This window comes from Clarias gariepinus, chromosome 11, assembly GCF_024256425.1.
Source record: "Clarias gariepinus isolate MV-2021 ecotype Netherlands chromosome 11, CGAR_prim_01v2, whole genome shotgun sequence".
Taxonomy (NCBI): domain Eukaryota; kingdom Metazoa; phylum Chordata; class Actinopteri; order Siluriformes; family Clariidae; genus Clarias; species Clarias gariepinus.
The window spans coordinates 5607418-5627915 of NC_071110.1; the positions used below are offsets into that span (position 1 = coordinate 5607418).

At 37.2% G+C, this 20498-nt stretch overlaps 2 protein-coding genes across 3 annotated transcripts; both read right to left on the reverse strand.

Annotated features, from left to right (window-relative positions):
- Window positions 1-1273: 1273 nt before the first annotated feature.
- tekt1 (tektin 1) lies at window positions 1274-6078 on the reverse strand. The gene is made up of 8 exons (XM_053507356.1): window positions 6012-6078; window positions 4451-4644; window positions 4200-4365; window positions 3980-4108; window positions 3764-3910; window positions 3459-3684; window positions 2166-2362; window positions 1274-1460 (listed from the first exon to the last, which is right to left on the reverse strand). Exons 2-8 carry the CDS (start codon window positions 4638-4640, stop codon window positions 1301-1303), a joined length of 1215 nt encoding a protein of 404 aa, XP_053363331.1. The 5' UTR covers window positions 4641-4644; window positions 6012-6078; the 3' UTR covers window positions 1274-1300.
- Window positions 6079-7014: 936 nt separating this feature from the next.
- inpp5ka (inositol polyphosphate-5-phosphatase Ka) lies at window positions 7015-20037 on the reverse strand. Of its 2 annotated transcripts, XM_053507354.1 has the most exons (14): window positions 19885-20037; window positions 18849-18930; window positions 14833-14937; window positions 14394-14502; window positions 13562-13678; window positions 12021-12196; window positions 11724-11835; window positions 11524-11633; window positions 11410-11436; window positions 9431-9668; window positions 8289-8426; window positions 7515-7598; window positions 7311-7415; window positions 7015-7199 (listed from the first exon to the last, which is right to left on the reverse strand). In XM_053507354.1, exons 2-14 carry the CDS (start codon window positions 18920-18922, stop codon window positions 7119-7121), a joined length of 1476 nt encoding a protein of 491 aa, XP_053363329.1. In that variant the 5' UTR covers window positions 18923-18930; window positions 19885-20037; the 3' UTR covers window positions 7015-7118. The 2 variants fall into 2 exon arrangements, with proteins under 2 accessions (XP_053363329.1, XP_053363330.1); XM_053507355.1 differs by lacking the exon at window positions 11410-11436.
- Between the last annotated feature and the right edge of the window lie 461 nt (window positions 20038-20498).

A 20498-nucleotide genomic window follows, 5' to 3' on the forward strand; every position in this document is an offset into this window, starting at 1 on the left:
GCCACAAAAGACGTCACACACTTGTTTAACAACTTTTTGCTTTAATTATAGCATGCATTTGCTGTGGCATCATTTTAAAAAAATTATGCAATTACACAATATTTATTTCTATCCTGAGTAGCAATAATTTCTCTCCAAGATCCTAAATTAATGATGGGAATGTCGACCACTGTGTAAAGCCTTCACGATCCCAAAGATTCTCAATGGGGTTAAGGTCCGTACTCTGTTTCAATGTTTAAGGTGTGAAAATAATGTCTCATGCTTGCTGAATCCTGGCATCTTCATCTTGGAACAAGCCTGTGCCATCAAGGAAGAAAAAATCCATTGATGGAAATGCCTGATCTTTTTTTTACAGGGGGCTATGACAAACCCGGTGAGGCTACCGGACATCGTTGCCTTCAGGTGCCAAGCTGGAAGTAATATGGAGCCGCCATAATAAAAATGCAAGATCAAGCATTGTGCCATGAGGAAACGAGACTGGGAGAGGTAAGTCAGCGAGAAAAGGAACCCCTATACTGAGCGGCAGTGGAGGGTAGATGCAAGGACCATCAGTGGTGGTTATTTGCCAGGTAGACCACCAACACCCTCTCCCAACCAAAGTTAAGTGACAGCTATGATAGCTCTGATAGTCCTGATAGCTCTATCCTGTGCCTTGATAGCATTGATAGCTCTGTCTTGCATTCTAAACCATACCTTGCACCTCATGAGCCACGCATTGCAGAACCCGAGCCACACCCTGAATTGTGCTGGGCCCTGTCCCAGCCAGATACTGCACCCTCTCCATCTAGTTCAGCAGCGTCCTTTGGTACCAAAGATACGCTGCTGTTTTCACCGGCTGGGTTAGAGAGAGGTGCATGGTCCCCCTCCCATCAGTCTGTGGAGACATCAAGTTTGCTCAGCTGTCCAGTTTTGCTCTGCCACCCAGGTTCGAGGACTTTGTATTCACTCCACCACACGAATTTGAGGATTTCAAGTCAGAGTTACATCACAGTTTGGTGTCTATGCTAACTCACAGTTCAGTCTTCATAGTCATAGTCCCTAAGTTTAAATGCCATGCTCCACAGCCTCGAAAGGCAGACAAAAGATTTTGAGATTTTTGAGGGGTTATATCAGGGAAAATAATCAGTTAGGGTTAAAGAAATTGCTGCAGCTGTACATTATTAATCATTAATTATCTATCTGGAAGGTTTTACCAATTGTTAAATCCAGCAGGTAACTTTTTTTTTTTTTTTGGCCAGGTAGTGTATTTTCTTTTTTTTTTTTTTTTTTACAGTTTTCTGCAATCAAGTCGTTTATTCTTTCAGAAGTCGTGAATAGTGATTGGCTGACGGATCTGAGTGCAGATCACTTCGTCTATGTACAGCGAATGCGCTTTGACCTGGATCTCCTCCTCCAGGAGCAGTTGACTTCGAGTCAGCGCTCTGAGCTCCATCTCTGAATCAGCCAGACCCTCTTTCAGCCTGTGATGCACAGAAACAAAGAGTGAGAGGGTTTCAGGGTAATAAATCACTGTGCACAAGGAATAAACACCTTGGAGGAGTCATTATAGGAAACTAATCAGTGGTGGTGGTGTGATATGGAGTTAGCCTTAACAACATAGAGTATGTTCCTATAACAGGACATCCAGATTATTATCACTCACTCATTCATCGTCTATACTGCTTTATTCTGCATACAGGGTCATGGGGCACAGGGTACTTAGGGGGTGAGGTGGGGTACACCCTGGACAGGGTACCAATCCATCACAGGGCACACACACACTTGCACACTCAATCACACACTACGGGCAATTTGGGAACGCCAATTAGCCGAATCTGCATGGTTTTGGACTGTGGGAGGAAACCGGAGTACCCGGAGGAAACCCAACAAGCACAGGGAGAACATGCAAACCCCATGCACAAAGAGGTGGGAATCGAACCCGGACATATCCCATCATTTAGGTACATTATAAACACTGACACTTGAGACTCCTTTCATAAACCATAAACTTTTCAAAAATCTGTTTATTATTAGATTTAGATTATGTTCAGTGTCCATTATACAGGTTCTTCTGAGTGAGCTGTTGCTATAGAAACAATAACACATTATAACAACTGGGTTCATGTAGCTCTGTGATTTGATCTTATGTAAGGTCAAACCTAAATCTCTCTCTCTTTCTCTCTCACCTGGTGATGTGACTCATGAGCTGTTGCATTTCAGTGAGTAGCTGTTTGTGAGCTTGATCTTTGCACAGCTCGACTCTGGGTCGCTGATCGCGCGCATGCAGCCGCGCCTGCGCCACACTGAGCGGCCCCTCCTTATCAGCAATGGCGACTTTTAACGCCTCGATGTTCTGTTCCTGACTCGCAACCTCCGCAAGCAGCTTTAAAAGACAGGACACAGAAAGCAGTACTGTTAGTTAGGATTTAAGTCATGAATCAGTGTTCAGCCTTAAGCAATAGTGTCATCATACAGTTCTCAACATGCGACGTTCAGGTTTTGTGCACACTGAGATGCTCCTCGGCTTACCACAGGTGTAAATAGTGATGATTTGAGTTATTATCCTATCTGGCCATGTTTCCAACCACAGTGGCTCCCTCAGTGTTTTTTGTTTATCGCACCACTTTGCGTAAATGCTAGAAGTTGTTGTGTATGAAAATCCCAAGACATCAACAGTTTTTAAAATACTCAGTCCTGTGCATCTCGTACAACACTGCTTGGCCAAAAAAAATAATAAAAGATGGCCATTTCAGACTGGTCAAATTATTGACCAGTCTGAAGAAATATGGCCGGACAAAAAATCAATAAAAATCATGAATTGAGATTGCTTAAGCACTTGGTGAAGTTATACAAGCATTTCCATTTACACAAAATCTCATGTGAGCTCGAACTCCGAATTAGAACTAAGCAGTTGTGTTACCACTTTATCCTATATACGAGGCCAGGGGGTTTGAAGCCTATCCCAGGAGACTTACTGTAGGGCATGAGGCAGAGTATACCCTGGACGGAGTGCCGATCCATCGCAGCAATTTGGGAAGACCAATTACCCTGATCTCCATGTCTTTGTACTGTGGGAGGAAACCGGAGTACCTGGAGGAAACCTACAAACCACTGGGAGAACCGACAAAGTACACAGTCCCGAGGTGGGAATCGAACCCGGACCCTGAAGGTCCACAGCAACAGTGCTTACCGCTAAGCCACCATTCCGCCGACAAAGATAATGCCATTCCTAAATTATTTTTCTTTTACTTTTTTTTTGTTGTTGTAGTGTGCTGCTGCTACATGACTTGCTGATTAGATTACTGTACAAATGTAAAGGTCCTCCAATTAACATCTAGGTACTTTGAACTGTTTTGCCGTAGTTTACTTCCCTAAAGCACAATAACAAAAATAATAATCAAAAGAACAAATTGATTCACGATGATGACACCTAAAGAAACAAATGAAAATTCGTGTAACGCCTGCAGGCCGATGTGCACCTTGCTCAGCTGATCTTCCAGCTCCGCTTTAATACTCCTGGTCTCTTGGATGCGGAGCGTCAGGGCTGAGCCGGTGGCCTCGTACTGCTTCCGGACGTCCGCCGCCGTCTGCACCAGCAGATTCTCCACCAGCGCCCGCAGAGACACCGAGTTGTTTCTCTCCTTCTCCGCTTTGTTGATGTTTACGTCGGAGAACGTCTCCCATTCCAGAGGAGTCACGGCGAGTCTGCAAAGATAAATGAATTCCTGACTTCCTGACCAGGACGACAGAATGTAGGGAATATAAATTCTTTATACATCTTTACCCTCCAATGCCACGCTGTCTCGCTCCATCCTGCCCCTCGATGCTCAAGGCGGAGCTGCTGAGCAGGGAGCAGAAATCGTCGATGCGTTCGGCTTGAAATTTATCCCGCAGGTCTTTCTCCAGGTGGTACTTAGCAGAGCGATTGAGTCTGGAATGGGACACAGTAAGCAATCCTTTTTCTCATTTTTAAGGCCTAGAAATGCTCGCTTCGTCTCACCTGATCTGCTCGATGATCTGCTCCAGAGTGCGCTGAAGGAGTGCCGTCACTCCCTCGATCACGTCCTTCTCCTTCAAGAGCTCCCTGTCCACATCGTCATGGACCAGGTCCGTCTCCACCCGTTTCTCCCTATTAGGAACGTTTGCATACTGTATCAGCATTCTCATCTACTGTAGCATATGTGACTTCAAACGTGATTTGAGAAAGGCGTGTCTCTCACCTCTCGTGAAGACAATCAACAGCGGCCTGAAGCGGCTCGGCGCAACTCCCCAGAGCTCGCTCTACTCGCTCCTTTATTGTCACGAGCAGCTCGATCTCCTGGACCATCTCGTGCAGTTTCTGCTCCAGCTCCTGCTTCCAGAACTTGACATCTTTGAGTCTCTTCTCTGAGAGTAACACACAGACACTAGACATTAGATATCAAGCTGAATCAGATTGTCCAGCAGATAGCTTTCATGGTTTCACAGATACCCAGGCTGTAGTTAGTATCCTGCTCCATGCGTCTCACAGACTTCTCCGTCTCCTCGATCAGTCTCTTACACTCTGCCGTGAGTCTCTCAGAGCGAGACCGCTCGGCCTCTGCACTCCTCAAGTACACTTGTTTCACATGTTTCCACTCGGAAGGCAGAAACTTAGGAGGTGCTTTTAAAACCTGTGACATTGTACTGGGAAAGAAATGAGAATGGGTAGAAAGTTCAGTAATAATATAATAATAATACAGGGGTGTTCAAGTCAAACAGGGACTTAAGCACAGTCATGAGAGTAAAAACTCCCTTTATTTCTCTATATAATCCCCTGCTACACTAATGCACTTATGCCAGTGTTTATCTTTAGTGCTCAGACACCATCAAGGTAGAAAGTTTTCTTCACACCTGAATAGCTGGAACTCCTTTAAATGGCTTAAAAATATGGAAATGTAGATTTTTTTTACGGATCAGGCATTACACCCAGAGCCACCTCAGACAGGATATTCATTCACAGATGTACTGCCTTCTTTAAAATGTTCGCACTGTTCAAAAGTTTTACTGCAGCTACGAGTCTTAAACCGTACTCCGCTTTAAAGTTTTCAGGAAATTTCATCGCAAGTCCCGGTTTCACTTGAACACCTGTTCTTCTTTTTAATACTAAATTCTCCATGTACAATTAAATAACCACAAAATCTTCATATTTTAATGATTTCTGTTCTTCTGACCATAACGTAAAAAGTCTGAGAAAACCAGTTTAAACCATGTATTTACCATGTTAACCACGGGTTGCCACAGTGACTGGGAATATCAGTCTGATTATGTGGCTATTTCATAACCATTATTGTAATCGTAATCTCTTTATGGTTTAAACAATTAACACGATACAATTAGTAGTTTTTATTTATTAGAGGTTCATTTTAATTTAAAGTGTGTTGCATTATTTAATATTACATTCTGACAAATGTCATATGTCAAATGTCAAATGTCATAGTGGGATTGATTATAGTGATCAGAATGAGGTCTTCAGTCTAAGAAAGTAGACAGTGACAATGTTATTAGTGTGATCGATAATTATTACAAAAAAAATATTTTTACAGTAATCCATTTATTTAAAGATCTCAGATGCAAGATTGAAATTATTATTATTATTATTATTATTATTATTATTAAAAAGGATTTCCTGATTTAAATGTAATGTAACAATGAAAGTTTTATTTATTATTTAGAATTATAATATTCAGTAAGTATTATTATACTTAGTTATATATTCAGAATAATATTTAGTATTATTAAGATGATATTTAATTCTGGATTTAGTTTTACATTACTTATATGCAGCCTTGATTATTTTTAAATGTAATAAATGTGGTTAATGTTTAAACCACATTACAGTCTAAAGTCAGGTTCATGCTTGTGTTTAATAATAAATTAAAGTTTTTAACTGTAAGTTACAACTGTAACTTGGATGAAAACATTTATATATATTAAATATCAATTTATTGTCTTAGCATGACAAACCACACAGAAATAACATTCTATATTACATAGTTTAGAAATAAACTTACCCAAACAGAAGATTAAAGTGTGTAAAAGTTGTTAAATTATATAAACGTGCAGCCGCTTATTCCGAACCCGGCTTTTAACTTTCCAGCCACCAAACAAACGGTTGCCGTAGCAGCATCACTGTCGGCTTCAGATGGGGCCGGATCAACAAACCGGTTGCTATGGAGACCAGTGTCGATCACAGGATAGAGCGGAGCTATGATAAACAAACCTCCATCTACAGTGTTTTTTTATTGTTGTTTTGAGCAATTTAAAAAGCAATATATTATCATAGAACTAGAAAATAAATTGTGCCATAAATAATAAAAATAACAATCATACATTTTTTTACAGTATACGCATTAGACATACCGTATTCTGCATTTATAAAGGTGAAGAAATGTGAGTTAGATATGACATTTTGTGTGGTATAAATTATAAATACAGACAGGCATCTACTCATCAGTGTACTCAGATAACCCTAGAACCCTAATATTATGCACAAACAAAACATCTGTATAATGTTTACACATCTGGGATGAGAAAACAAATGCTAATAAAGACAGAAATAAAAGCAATACAAGTCTCATTTGATAAGAGTACACACTACACATTTTGTGTCGAAGGAATCAGTGCAAAATTGTAGTTTTCTACATTAAACGCTTCTTTTGTAACAGATTTAACGATATAAATGTGATAAACATAATAACACTGATGCCTGTGATTACAGTAGATGAATAAAACGGAGTGGGGAAAAAATACCTATTATACTTACTATAAAGCTATAAGGAATAAAAGTACCACTCACAACATTTAAAATTAATTAATAAGGCTTATAGTTAAGGTATAGTTTATAATAATAATTAGAACAATAATATAAAAAAGTGGAAAGACAGAAAATAAATTCTGAGAAAACTTTAGGACCAATTTAAAAGAAAAAACATTTAAAAATTTTATGTACAAATAAAATTGCACTTGCTTAAGAGTTTTTTTTTTCTTTTGTGTGTGTGTGTGTGTGTGTGTGTGTGTGTGTGTGTGTGTGTGTGTGTGTGTGTGTGTGTGTGTGAGTGAAGCAGAAAGTGTATTCGACACTGATCGTCCCCCCAAAATGGCTCCTGGTTCATCTCGTCCTAACTGGTCAAGGCCTGGTCGAGTCTGTTCACATTCTCAAATAAGAAGCCTTCTTCAATTGCTGCTCGTGACTCGAGAACCTGAGAGACGAAAATGAGAAATGTGAGCTGGTACTGTTTATAATCAATCAAGTATTTAACGGCTATAAACATTAGGTTGCTCATGTTTCTCATTAGTGCTCATGTACTCACTTTAAAAGGTTCACTGATACCCACAATGCACTGCAGGTTGCTACTGTAGTAACATAGTACACATTCCCCACCTAGAACTGGGATCTCCTCCTTACTCACATAAACCTTTAAACAACAAACATTTGTTGTATTCTGTTAAGCGTTTTATACATTCATTATAAATTCACATTTTTAGCAAAATAATGATTGGATTTCCAGTGTTACCTGGATGAGTTGATTGTTAAAGGCTACCTGGTCATCTTTTACCCAGGTATAGGTGATGTAGTCAGAGATGCTTTGGAATCCAACCTGAGGATAAGAAGAGAGAGAGAGAGAGAGAGAGAGAGAGAGAGAGAAAGAGAAACTGAATAAGTAGTTTTTTTACAAAAAAAATATGAAAACTTAATTTAATAATTAAAAGTAATTTAAAAATTCACAAATTCAGATGCAGATTTTGAATAGAGGTGACATTGATCTGATACCCAGCATTATTTAAAAAGTTTGACTAAAAAAGAAAAAAGAAAAAAAAAAAAGGATCAAATGTTGATATCGGCAAATTCCTGTAGACTGAAATTGATTATTATTACATATATTTTTTTACATATAAAAGAGACTTCTTCTATTAATTGGATAATATTATTTATTGCCGTTATACTTAATACCATGTTATCATATTTACAATGTACTAAGCTTTTTAGTTAAATAAATAAATAAATAAATAAACACATTTTAAAGCTTAGTACTGATACTTAAGGTTTCAGGATCAGTATCTGTATCAGAAAAAACGGTGCTATGAACCAGATCTTTACACAATTTTGCAAAGATCTGGTCAAAAAAAAATTTCAATGTTTAATTCAATTCCCGGACCAGGGTCTCAGTAAGAGTGTCAAAACACATTACGCTACAGATTAAGTGTGCCAAAGAGAGTGTGTGAGAGAGTGAGTGAAAGAGAGAGACTTGTCCAAACATGAGTTGTCGAATGCAGATACAGATCCTGACCTTATAAAGGCCAATCCAGTCCCAGGCGCTGGTTGCAAACTGCTCGAGCAGGCTGTAAGTCACCACAGCGTCCAGGTCGGCGCTCCATTCACCTTCTGCACACACGTGCACCAGTGGCGTCTTGTACATCTTCCTCAGCTGGAGGGTTGAAAATAAATATTAAACACAATCATTTACTGTTTATTTTGCATTCACATAATCACACTACTAGCATTTTTAAATGGTCATTTTTTTATATGATTGGCAACTATCAAAATTACTTCTCAGTTTGTCTGTCACTTGCCTGAAACCATCCTTTGTTGCCCTTTTGGACAAAAATAAATATGTATTGCACACATGTAAAATCCCTTCTTTATTCATTTAAATAGACAAAAATAAAGTAATACCCTTTTAAAAAACTATAAAGAGAGCTAAATTTGGTTTAAGTCTGTGGTTCTATGAACATTTGTAGATGCAAACAAATCACAGAAGTAGCTCACGTGTATTGTACAAAAAATAGACACTGCGGTTTCAATGAATCAGTCCGGGAACACAATTGTCTTATAAAGCTGTCTTGGTGGTGAGTAATCAAATTTCACATTCCAATACAGTGGAAAACAGCTTTAAGACAAAATGGCGTCTGGGATTCCCCTCGCGATTTTTAGGCGCAGAGACAACACTGTTACATTTCACGAGTGACATTCATTTCCTTAGGCATGGTTAAGTTTTTTGGTCACATAATGGCAGTGTGGGGAAAGGGGACTGAGATTTAGTTAAGTGGATTGGTATGCTTTACATTGTATATTTGTGTCAAAAGCGTATGAGTCACTTTGTCAGACTTAAGAACAAAGCCGACTTACAAACATGCTCCCGGAACAGAACGTGTTTATAAGTCGGGGACTACCTGTACAAAGGTTTCATGTGCGTGTGGATGTAGAAAGCTTAACACAAATGTGAAATATTTATATTTTTTATAATAAAATAAGATCCAATTGAACAATAAAAAATGTCTTGGTACGTATGAGTTCAAAACATCCCAACCTCCATGTGTGCTTTTGGCACTGTTCCCCAAGGGTGCCAATACTTTAAACCTTTCTCGAGATTATTATATAGAAAAATACAGTGCAATAGGTAAACCAAGCTGAGCCCAAGCTGAGCATCACCTCCAGTCTGAAGATGCCCGTGACAGGTTTATGGTCACTGATGCTGTACTCCATGTGACTGGTGTAAGTCTCCTGAACTAGTTTGAGAGGAAATTCCTCTAGCAGCTCCTCCTCCTTCTGCTCTTCACCATCATCATCATCATCATCGTCATGCTCTTTATCTGCGTTCTTAGGTGGGGGTTTGGTGTTCATGCGCCACAGGATCCGATCGCACCATGCAGGCTTGCGCTTTTTCCCGCTGCTCATTCACACCACGAGTATCGAGAAGAGAAAAAAAAAAAAAAAGGATGAGCTTTTAAAGGACGGCCACTCATCTTACTGACTGCTTAACACAATATATATATATATATATATATATAATATATGTTTCTGCAGGTTTTGGTGAATATGTTATCCTTGGCCATACCTCAAGTGCAATTTCTGATTTACGTGTATAATTTACTGGTGCAATATTTATTTAACAATGCTCTTGGGCCATACCACTTTCAAGAGCATTTTCTGACTTACCCATACAGTATAACTTGTGCAATACCTTTTCTTTTTTCCCCCCTTACATGTCCAATATCTGTATATAGAATTATGTTTAGTGTGCAACTAGGGATTGACAGTTTTTTTGTTTAGTGTAGTTTATTTATTTATTTTTGTCTTATTTATTACTCCTTTCCTTTCCTCCTGGAAAATGGACTATAAGTATAAGCAATTTCCCTCTGGGATTAAAAAACTCTTTGAATCTTGAATCTTTTATATGTGTATAAATTATATTTTGTATATTATTGTTTCAATGACGACAAATATGTCAACTCTGCATAAACTTTCATGCACTTCCTTATATCTGTGATTGGATGGGATTGTGATTAAACTATAATTACAGCATTTTTAAACTGAAATTCCACTGCTTGGATAGAATTTCAATATCAGAGCCTCTATTACTCTGCACTTGGCATTATATTTACAGTGTACACAATTCACCTGTGGAAGACATTTACATTCAAAATGTCAGTATTTAAACAGTACTACCATATTATACTCTGGGATACTCTGAATGACACAACACCAAATCCTTAAGCACCGATGTCGTAAAGACCAGACTCTCTCTAGCTCATGGCTGTTTTTTTTATACCAGTCTTACCGTTAGTTATGCGGCCAATTGTGTTGTTAGTGAAAAGCACTTAATTGTAACAGGTTAAAGAAACACACACAGGCGACTAAGCGGACATGACTACTAAACTACTGAAATGAGAGATGATTATTCTGTGATTATCATTGAGAAAACAAGAAAAGAGGTGAAGTGGCACTAACACATCTGATATATAAAGCAATTTTCTGTATATATATATATATATATATATTATATATTTTTTTCTTTCTTTCTTTCTTTACAGTTATGATGCATATATTTCTCCTGTAATGTTATTTATTGATTTATTTTTAAGTTATATATGGAAATACTGAATGATTTTGTACATAATTATGCAGAGATGATAAACATATATAACAAAATTGGTAAAGCATATAATATGGTACCTAAGACTTTTGCACAGTACTATATATATATATATATATAGGATATACAATATAAAATTGTCAAAAAGAAAAAAAAAAAAAAACATTCCATTCTCTTCTTTACACTTCACCTCTTTCCTTTAGGTTACACCCACTTCTCAAATTCCTACTTTTAATATTTAATTTACTAACAATATTAACATAATCATCTTCTGTACACGTTAATCATGTGACCCACAATGAGAGGGTTAGCACAGTATGGTCACAGTAAGGTTACAGTAAGGGAGAGATCACATGAGAGAGATCACGCTTTGAAACGTACTGGATTATATACTAACGTAGCTATATTAGTAAGATGAGACGCTCTGACTGACTGGAACAGTGTATCAGTGTCTGTCCCACAGTCAGAAAAGAGTGTTACTGAAGGGGTTAGCCTAGGAGGTGGGGGGGGGGGGTATTAAAAACTCAACTCTTACATTAGGCCAAACCAAGCCTTCTGTAGCCTGTGAGAATCAGAAAAGAACATACATGACCACCTGTTATATCATATTGCCGTAAGATTCGACAGGGGGTTCTCAGACAACACCGACCTCGAGTCGTAATTATCAGAGTTCAAGTCGAATTTGTAGGTAGGCTGGAAATCAAGAGGACCTTCTTCGAACTGTTGCAGTCTGGGAATCTTCTTCTTCATCATAGTCAGCTGAAGAGACCAAAACATGAAAAAAAAAAAAACATTATGCAAGGCAAAATGTGTAATGTTATCGTTTCTTTAGCCTCAGGACGTACGTACCTGGTCTTTGGACCACAGCAGGTTGAAATTCTTGCTGGTGATGCAGTTGCGGATGAAGTGCATCCCGTGGTCTTCGATACGAAAGTTCAAGTCTCCAAGCCAGAAGAGGAGCCTAAAAACAAAACAAGTACTGATTTGCACACAGGTGCACGGTCAGTAGCATCTCTGCTTCATCACACCACTTTCTCCTTGATTATTTTCTAGTAACAGCAGTGTTTTAATCCTTACAACACTTTACACTTCAGCATCGGTCCCTGTTATATACATCATACACACCGCACGTTACTGTGCACTCACTTGTGGTCTAAAACAGATGGAGCGTTTTTGCCGTCAAAGGTCTGGGAGTTGAGTATGCGCTCGAATTCCTCCACCCTTTCGGAGGCGTAATGGATGTGGGCTGCTAGGTGACAGTTGAGGAAGCAGAGGGAATGACCGTAGAAGGAGAACCGGATGCTCACCCCTCCTTTATTACCCTGAGCAGGACAGAGACAGTGATCGTCACATTTATATATAAAAAAAACAAAGCATCATATGTTAAGTTTATGGGAAATCAATAAACAAGTTTATTTTATCTCCAACAATCTGATTTTCCACTTTAATAACAGCTGAAGCTGTTCGTGCATTATTTTCTTTCGCTCAGTGAAATCAGTGATGAGCTTGAGTTAGAAGTGATGGTTCTACCCAACTAATTTAACAACTCGTACATTATAGGATCACATGTCATAAAGCATCATGGAATTAATAATAAAAAAGAAAAGAAAAAGAAAAGAAAAACCATATACATGTACATACATAGTGTATATCAAATACAGGATTCTGAATTGAAATAGGGCCTTTTCAAACTCTTCCATTTGTCCATCCATCCATCTAGAAACCTCTGTAGTCCAACTAGGGCTCGTGGATCACAATAGTATTTATTCCCATTTGTACGACTGTGGTAGGACCTCTGGTCAACATTCACACACTATGGGCGATTTGGTAACACCAACTAGCCTAATCTCCATGTTTTTGGCCTGTGGGAGGTAGTGTTAATTTTGTCACCGAAAATAATGACGAACATTTTTTCCTGTGACTAAGACCCCGGGTCACAGCGTGCGGCATATCAGGAGTAGTTTGCGGGACGTTACAAGCTCAGTCATGAGTCTACTCTTCGTCATCGCAGCAGTATTAGAAATCCTTTTAAGAGAATTTTAAGACATATATACTACTTCCCTCACACACACACACACACACACACACACACACACACACAAACTGTTTGCATGAAGAGTTTGTGTGCGCATCTCATAGGTGGATTACCTTGGATTACGAGCATAATTTGTTCCAGGAGCGTAAACCAAATTTAATTTTCCCATAAGAAATAATGGAAACTCAAATTATTCGTTCCACAGCCCAAAAGAATAAATACATAAAATAATTAACACAAAATATAAAGCAAAAATAAAAAAACATTTACCTGCATTTTACCTTCTTAAAAGAGTAAAAAGAAATCCCGACAGATGAGTGTTTCCGTTCAAGTGTTTTACGCTGTCTGTGTGTGTGTGTGTGTGTGTGTGTGTGTGTGTGTGTGTGTGTGTGTGTGTGTCCGTGTCCCAGGGACATGAATCACGGGACTGAGACCAATACTAAAAGACTTGAAAATAGCTGACAAAATTAACAATAGTGGGAGGACACACCAAAAACGAGGAAGACATGCACACGGACCCGAAGCGGGAATCAAACCCGGACTCTGGAGGTGCGAGACGACAGTGCTAACCGCTAAGACACCGTCCCATCCTTACGAAAAAGAAACACCCTGTGATACACTGAGTGAAATACTGTACGATACACACACGTACCCAGTATCCGTAGATCCCAGTGCGAGTGTATGTGGTCCGGATGTCTCTGATGAAGGGGACATGCTCTAATTTAGCAAAAAACAGCAGCAGCAGACCCTGCATCCTCACAGAGGACACCTGAAGAAAGGAAAGAAAGAAAGAAAACAAGAAAGAAAGAAAGAAAGCGAGGGAGAGAAAGAGAGAGAGAGATTATGCATCATGCTTTCAGCCATAAGACATTACAACTGACAAGAAATCAGGTCCAGATTAATGATTGTAATAATTCCATCTTGTGTGTTGAGTTTTTCATCCACTCCAAATGTTGCTGTACTTTTCCTCCTTCCACGAATACTAACTAAACACTTTCCTCTTGGTACACGAGCTCTCCCAGAGGGGATTAGTGTTGCTCATGTTCAATCGCGGAAGTTGAAGTCTGAAACCAAGCAGTGGCAAAGAACCTGGTACTGCTAAGAAGCACCAAGCAATAACGATGGAGACAAAAGTGTGAATAATTGAGAGAATGGAACGAGGTGAAAAGATGGCAGACATTGCTTGTTCTTTTAACATAGATCATCCAACCATCAGCACTATTCTAAAGAACACTGTAATGTAATATTCCGTGTATAGCCAAGTGTGTTACTTTTCTCGTACCCAGACAAGGTTTGTTTGACTTATGAACAAATTCGACTTACAAACAGGCTCTCGGAATGGAACTTATCAGTGTGTTGGGGACTTAAAAAAAAAGTATTTAAGAGTATTTAAATGAAATAAAGCTGATAACTTCATATAACCTCACTATGAATTGAATTTATTTGTTATACTACTCAGGCCTAAGAAGTAAAAGAAATCGTACTTTAACGTAGCCCAGAGGAGTCAAGGTGTTCATGAACAAGCTACTCCAGGAATCTCCAAAAGCCAGATCTGAGACGAACTTCAGAGGCGCTGCTCTCACTTCCTGTAAACTGGGAACAAAAAGCAGAACAGCAACAAAGACTTACAAAAATACCTTTTGTGTACAAGGTATAAAAAAGGCAAAAAACATTGAGCATCGATCTAATCTTCTGACTTTGCTGTCTTTGAATAAAATTGGTGCCGTGACCCGTACACCACGTATCTGCTGAATAACAGCACTACAAATGACCCAAGATAAAGAGATGCTTCTGGTCTAGAGGTTTCAGCTTTGTAGCCAAAATTAGCTGTGTAAGCTTTTAAGAGGAAAATTGTCCACATTAACTTTAAATCATATTTTAAAATAAATCAAGCTTCAGTATGAAAAGGTCAGCAGCACTAACCCGATCACGTAGAGGTCTGCTTGATTCTGGGAACTGAGCTGCAATAAGGACCGGACGTCATCAGGAGGTTCTGCTGTCGCCACATTCCACGTGACCATAAAGAGCCTGGAGGGGGAAAAAAAACAAAAATTATAAAGAAATGCATTAGAAGAAAGTGGAAGAAAAGTATTCAATTAAGTAAATTAACCCTGTGTCAAATCTTAATGCTTGGATTTATAACCCAGAGTAATTACACCACTTTTCCACATGGTTATGTAAAAGTCTTACACAACCTGCTGACCTGAACTAATCAGGACATAAAATGAAATGACGCCTTTTTATTCAAGTTCACTAATATTAGCAGCACGACAGAAATAAAAGTCTTGGCTTTTTTCCAAACCAAGTTTAATTTGCATTAAAAGCAGCATGCAAAACAGAAACAAATGATTTTACAGTCAGAGAAAAAGGAAATCGTTTTGAGCCTCATTTCTGAACGAAAAACTCTTTTTAAGGTACATGTACAATTGATATTGTTGCATGTTCGAATTCTCTCTCTTCCGTGCTCACTCTGTGCTCAACAGGGTTGCCAGATCACACTAACAAAATCCCGCCTAGACAAAACACACCCACTATTTAAAAAATTATAAAAAATAATGCAGGCTAAATGATTACATCAGTACTAAAACTCATGCTGTAACTCATTATTTATGTCCATACCTTTTTTTAATAAAACTGTAGTAATTTTTTAACCCTCCCAAGATGGTAAAAAAGTAGACTTATCCACTACTACTACTACTACTACTAATAATAATAATAATAATAATAATAAGTTATTATTATCAGAAAAAGTAAATTATATTTTCATTTTATAAAAATTCGAAAAATTATCTGATCCCTGACTAAAAAACAGTGATACGAGTTTTGTGATCCTTTGCACTCCTAGTAATAACACATGACAGAAACAGACATCGTATTACACTGTTAGTTTTTAACTTTTGCAATATTATACTTGATGTTAGAAAGCATTAGTTTATCCTTTATACAGTATGTTATTATGCTAACATTGAGTAATTATATTATTGTATTTATTTATATACTCATTTGTTTAGTTAGTTATTGAGCTATTCAGTTATTTTTGCACCTTCGTTCCACTTTTACTTTTGACTAATCAATTGATTATGTTGTGCTTTTGCTTATGCATCAATGTCACTATACCAAAACCTCAATAAAAATCTATTCGACTCGCAACACATTTTATACACTTAGAATTTCTCTTTTTTGAAAGTTTTTTTTAAGTTAAGGTCTCAGAGTTGCCCCAAAGTGAGTGTGATAATACTTCAGCTGAAATACCCCTCAGATACAGTAGTACATCAAAATACATTATACCTCAAACTCCATTTATTTATATTATAATATTTATATTATTTATTTTACTACTGCTGAGCCACACCCCCCACCACACAACGACAGAGCTTCTTATATGAGGTCACAATAGAAGGGAAAAGGCTTGTTTAAACCCAAGCCAATATAAAAATGCAATTAGTGACTTTTTTTGTATGTGTACATTTTTTGGTAAATGTAAATTTTACATAATAGATGGCCTTTAATGTACAGATGTACAAAATTGCTCTACCTGTATTTGCCAAGGGAAGTGTTTATGCAGTAACAAAACTCAGGGATCTAATAAATTAATTTTATCTGCTGAAAAATTAGAGGATATACACACTTTGTTTTACAGTTTTCATTTTACCAGTGAAATGTGACATTAGCTTGCTTGTTTCTAATGTAACACACTCGAGTGTAAATCTCGAGTGTACCTTAACTCTAGCTGTGCTTGCATTTCTACTCTGGACATGCAAATAAAAGGCAAATCCTTTTCTCTTCCTATGCTGTGGACTGCAAAGCTAAAGCAGAGACGATTCACAGGTTGAAACTAAAGACTTGCACGTGCAAGTGATAATGTCCTGTTACACAACAGGACACTATCACTTACCATATTAATAATATAATTACTGCAATACTATTTCCCAATAAAATATGTCATACAAGATTACATATAATAATACAGTATTACATAAATATACTAGATTACTGTGCAATACTTACATGTGGTCTTGAGTCATATTATGATGGTACTTACTGTCTTAGTTTTTTTTTTTTTTAAGATTATTATTATTATTATTATTATTATTATTATTATTTATTACCTTAATTCTTTATTACCTTTTCTTAGTTAACAACTGTGAGCACCTGTAACCGAGCATAAGCAATTTCCCTCTGGGATTAACAAAGTTATTTGAATCTTGAATGCACCAAGTACAAATGTAACTTTTTCAACCATTAATGTTGACGAAACTAAAACAGTCAAATCCAGAAGGTCTTACTTTATTGTAAAGAAATCACAGTACAGTAGCACCCAGGACCTTGTTTATTTTTTCAGAACAAAATCAATAAAACTAATTGATAAATATTATTAACCACATGATTTTAATTAATAAAATTCATGATGATGTTGATATCAAAAACAAAAATTCTGACATTGTGACAAGACTAATCTAGACTCATTTTAACAACTGGAACTTGTCTAATGGACAGTCCAGAAAACTATAAATTGATAAAAAATTTGCAGCTTGTTCATTAATAACTATAAATTGTAATTGCAGTAAAGTCCTGGGCATTATGTAAGAAAGTTACATTGTAGTATAATATGAAAAAATAATAAAGTTTATTGTTGGTTGTAACAGAAACTTTTCCCCAAACAGAACATTTTCTACAACAGAAAGTTCCCAGGTGTTTTCTTTCTCACTAAAATAGCCTTGTATTAAACAGTACAGATACTATACTATATTGTACTATACTGTTATATAACTACTATATAAGACCTATTAATGTTTTTTAACCAAAAAGTGCGCAGACAATACATATGCATTGTTTACAATCCGAAAAAAAAGAAAAATTAGACTATGTTGACAAGAAAAGATTAATGCAATCATCATCATTCGCTCACGTAACCCCCAGCATTAAAGACGACATGTGACTTGTGAATCAATTCAGCGCACTTTGCCCATGTTACACAACATCTAAACAAGAGACTTAATCTCCTTGTTCTGCCTGAGAAGCAAAATCCCAGTAGTCTAATCCTCTCCAGCTTTCCTTTAGGCCGCAATGAAAGAGTTTAGTGTTCATGCTGATCAAGTCAGAGATGGAGGATTACTGCGGAACACCTTCATGAGAAACAACGGCACTCGGACATGTGACACGTCGATGTTCAATGTACACTGACAGCGTTCTAATAGGTGTTCACTTCTAGTCTGACTGAAGCAAGTTTAACGAAGTCATATTTTTATGGAATTTTTTATTTTTTACTACAAGACACTTCGAGACATGCTGTCACAGGAAATAAATCAACATAAGACCTAGTTCAAAGCTACATTACTGTTCGCACCTTCACGTTTATTTTTACTTAAATGACATCTAAAATGTTTTATTCCTCTTATTCTACTGCAGTTCATCAGTGGTTTAGAGTCTTTTTTATATATAGAGTTGCTTTATATCTGTTTAAGACAACACTCCAGCACAGTCTGGTCTCAATAACAAACATTCATACAAACAACTGACATCTATTAATAATGGAATAAATTAATTTTATACATTTAATAATAATTTATTTTAGTGATAAATTTTTTTATGACTAATTTTTTTTTTCATCTTAACATTTACCTTATTTTATTTTTAAGGCCATTACTGTGCCTTTATTTTATGTTGACACAGCTTTTTACATATGTAAATATTTTCAGGATATTATAATTTTAGTGTTGTTGCAATAATTATAATAATAACAATAATAATAATAATAATAATAAGGATATTATTATAATTGCTGATATTATATAAAAAATAATATATTTTTAAAATAAAATAAAAATCATTTTATAAAGGAATAAAATCACCACACTGTAAAAGACACTTAAAGAAACATGATTTCACAATGTAAATAAATAAATTAATAAATAAATAGGCAAAACAGTTAAATGAACCTGAAAGTGTCAATGTTGTGCCTCTTCTGCTTCAGACTGAGAGAGTTCAGCGCATCTAAAGTTTTCTGCTCCATTTGATCACCTGAAACACAAAAAAGGGGAAATTTTATATATATAACACTCTAAGTTCTAACTTCTCCTCTGTGAAGGAGGGCATGTTATATGTTATTTAATCGTTTTGAAATCTCCAGTATTGTTCTAGAATGTAGAAAATAAAATCAATTAAAAGGTGTGTCCAGACTTTTGACTACTCTTGTTTACACAGAGTATGTGTATCTCCATCCATTCATCTAGAAACCCCTGTAGTCCTACTAGGGATCGTGGAGGCCGATGGTGATTACCACTGTATTTATTCTCATTTTTACGACTGTGGTAGGAACTCTGGTCAACATTCTCTCTCTCTCACACACACTGCAGATAATTTGATACAGTCAATTATCCTAAACTGCATGTCTTTGGACTGTAAGACTGTTAGACTGACAGGTACGACAGTGAAAGTTCTCCGAAGAACAGTGGGTGGCTCTGCAGCTTAGTACTAAAGTATTAATGCATTAGTATTAGTACTTTACTTAATAGCACATTTCCTTAAATTCCAATTTACCTGAGACAAAAGAGGCCATAAAGTATGACACACCAAATACTGACTTTATATATATATATATATATATATATATATATATATATATATAAGCTCTATAATATTTATTTGCATGACTTCTGCACAGTAATGCAAACTCCCCCCACACACACACACACACTTCCTTAAGACATCTCTTAAACAGAAGCAACACCCATAACATTGCATCAGTACTATACACAGTACATTATAACTCCAAAACATTTATATTATCTTGTTATGTAATCCAAATAAATATATTCAGCTGGAGGATCCTGAACTGAAACCAGGATGCACTTACTGAACCATAACAGTTAACTGTTAGCATGTCACCCAAACACCTAGCAACACATTTAACAATAAAAACTGACACGTGCCAGATTTTAACACATAAATATTCCTCATAAAGTAAACACTTACTCTGTGTATAGTTCCTGTACAGCCTGCAGAACTTCACTCCTCTAGTTCAGGACTGGAGTAACAACACACCTCCCACTTCCTCACTGTTTACACCCGGACTCTGCCGGCTCACGACTACATCACACCGGCTCCCTTCACTTATGCACTCTCTAGTGACGAAAACGTACAGTCTTCTGCAACCTATCTAGTGCACTGCGTTGCGTTCAGGATTCAGCCTTGTGTTACGCTCATACAAGAAGTAGGGGACGCGTTTAATCAAAATGGCGACCCAATTTCAAAATAAGAGTCCCAAACATTGAAATAAATGAGTAAAAAGTATAAAGTATATATACTCAAGTATAAATGAGTATAAATGAGTATAAAGTAAACAAGGTTAGCACCTCCGGGGTCGAAGGTTCGATTTCCACATCCAATCCTGTGTGCGTGAATGTTCTTCCCCATGCTCGGTGGGTTTCCTCAGTGTACTCTGGTTTCCTCCCACAGTTCAAACACATGTGTGTGATGGATTGTTAACCTCTCCAGGGTGTACGCCACATCGTGCCCAAAAGCCCCACGTGACCCTGTATACCAGGGGTACTGAATTGAAATTTAGACGCTCCAGTCAATAACGCTTT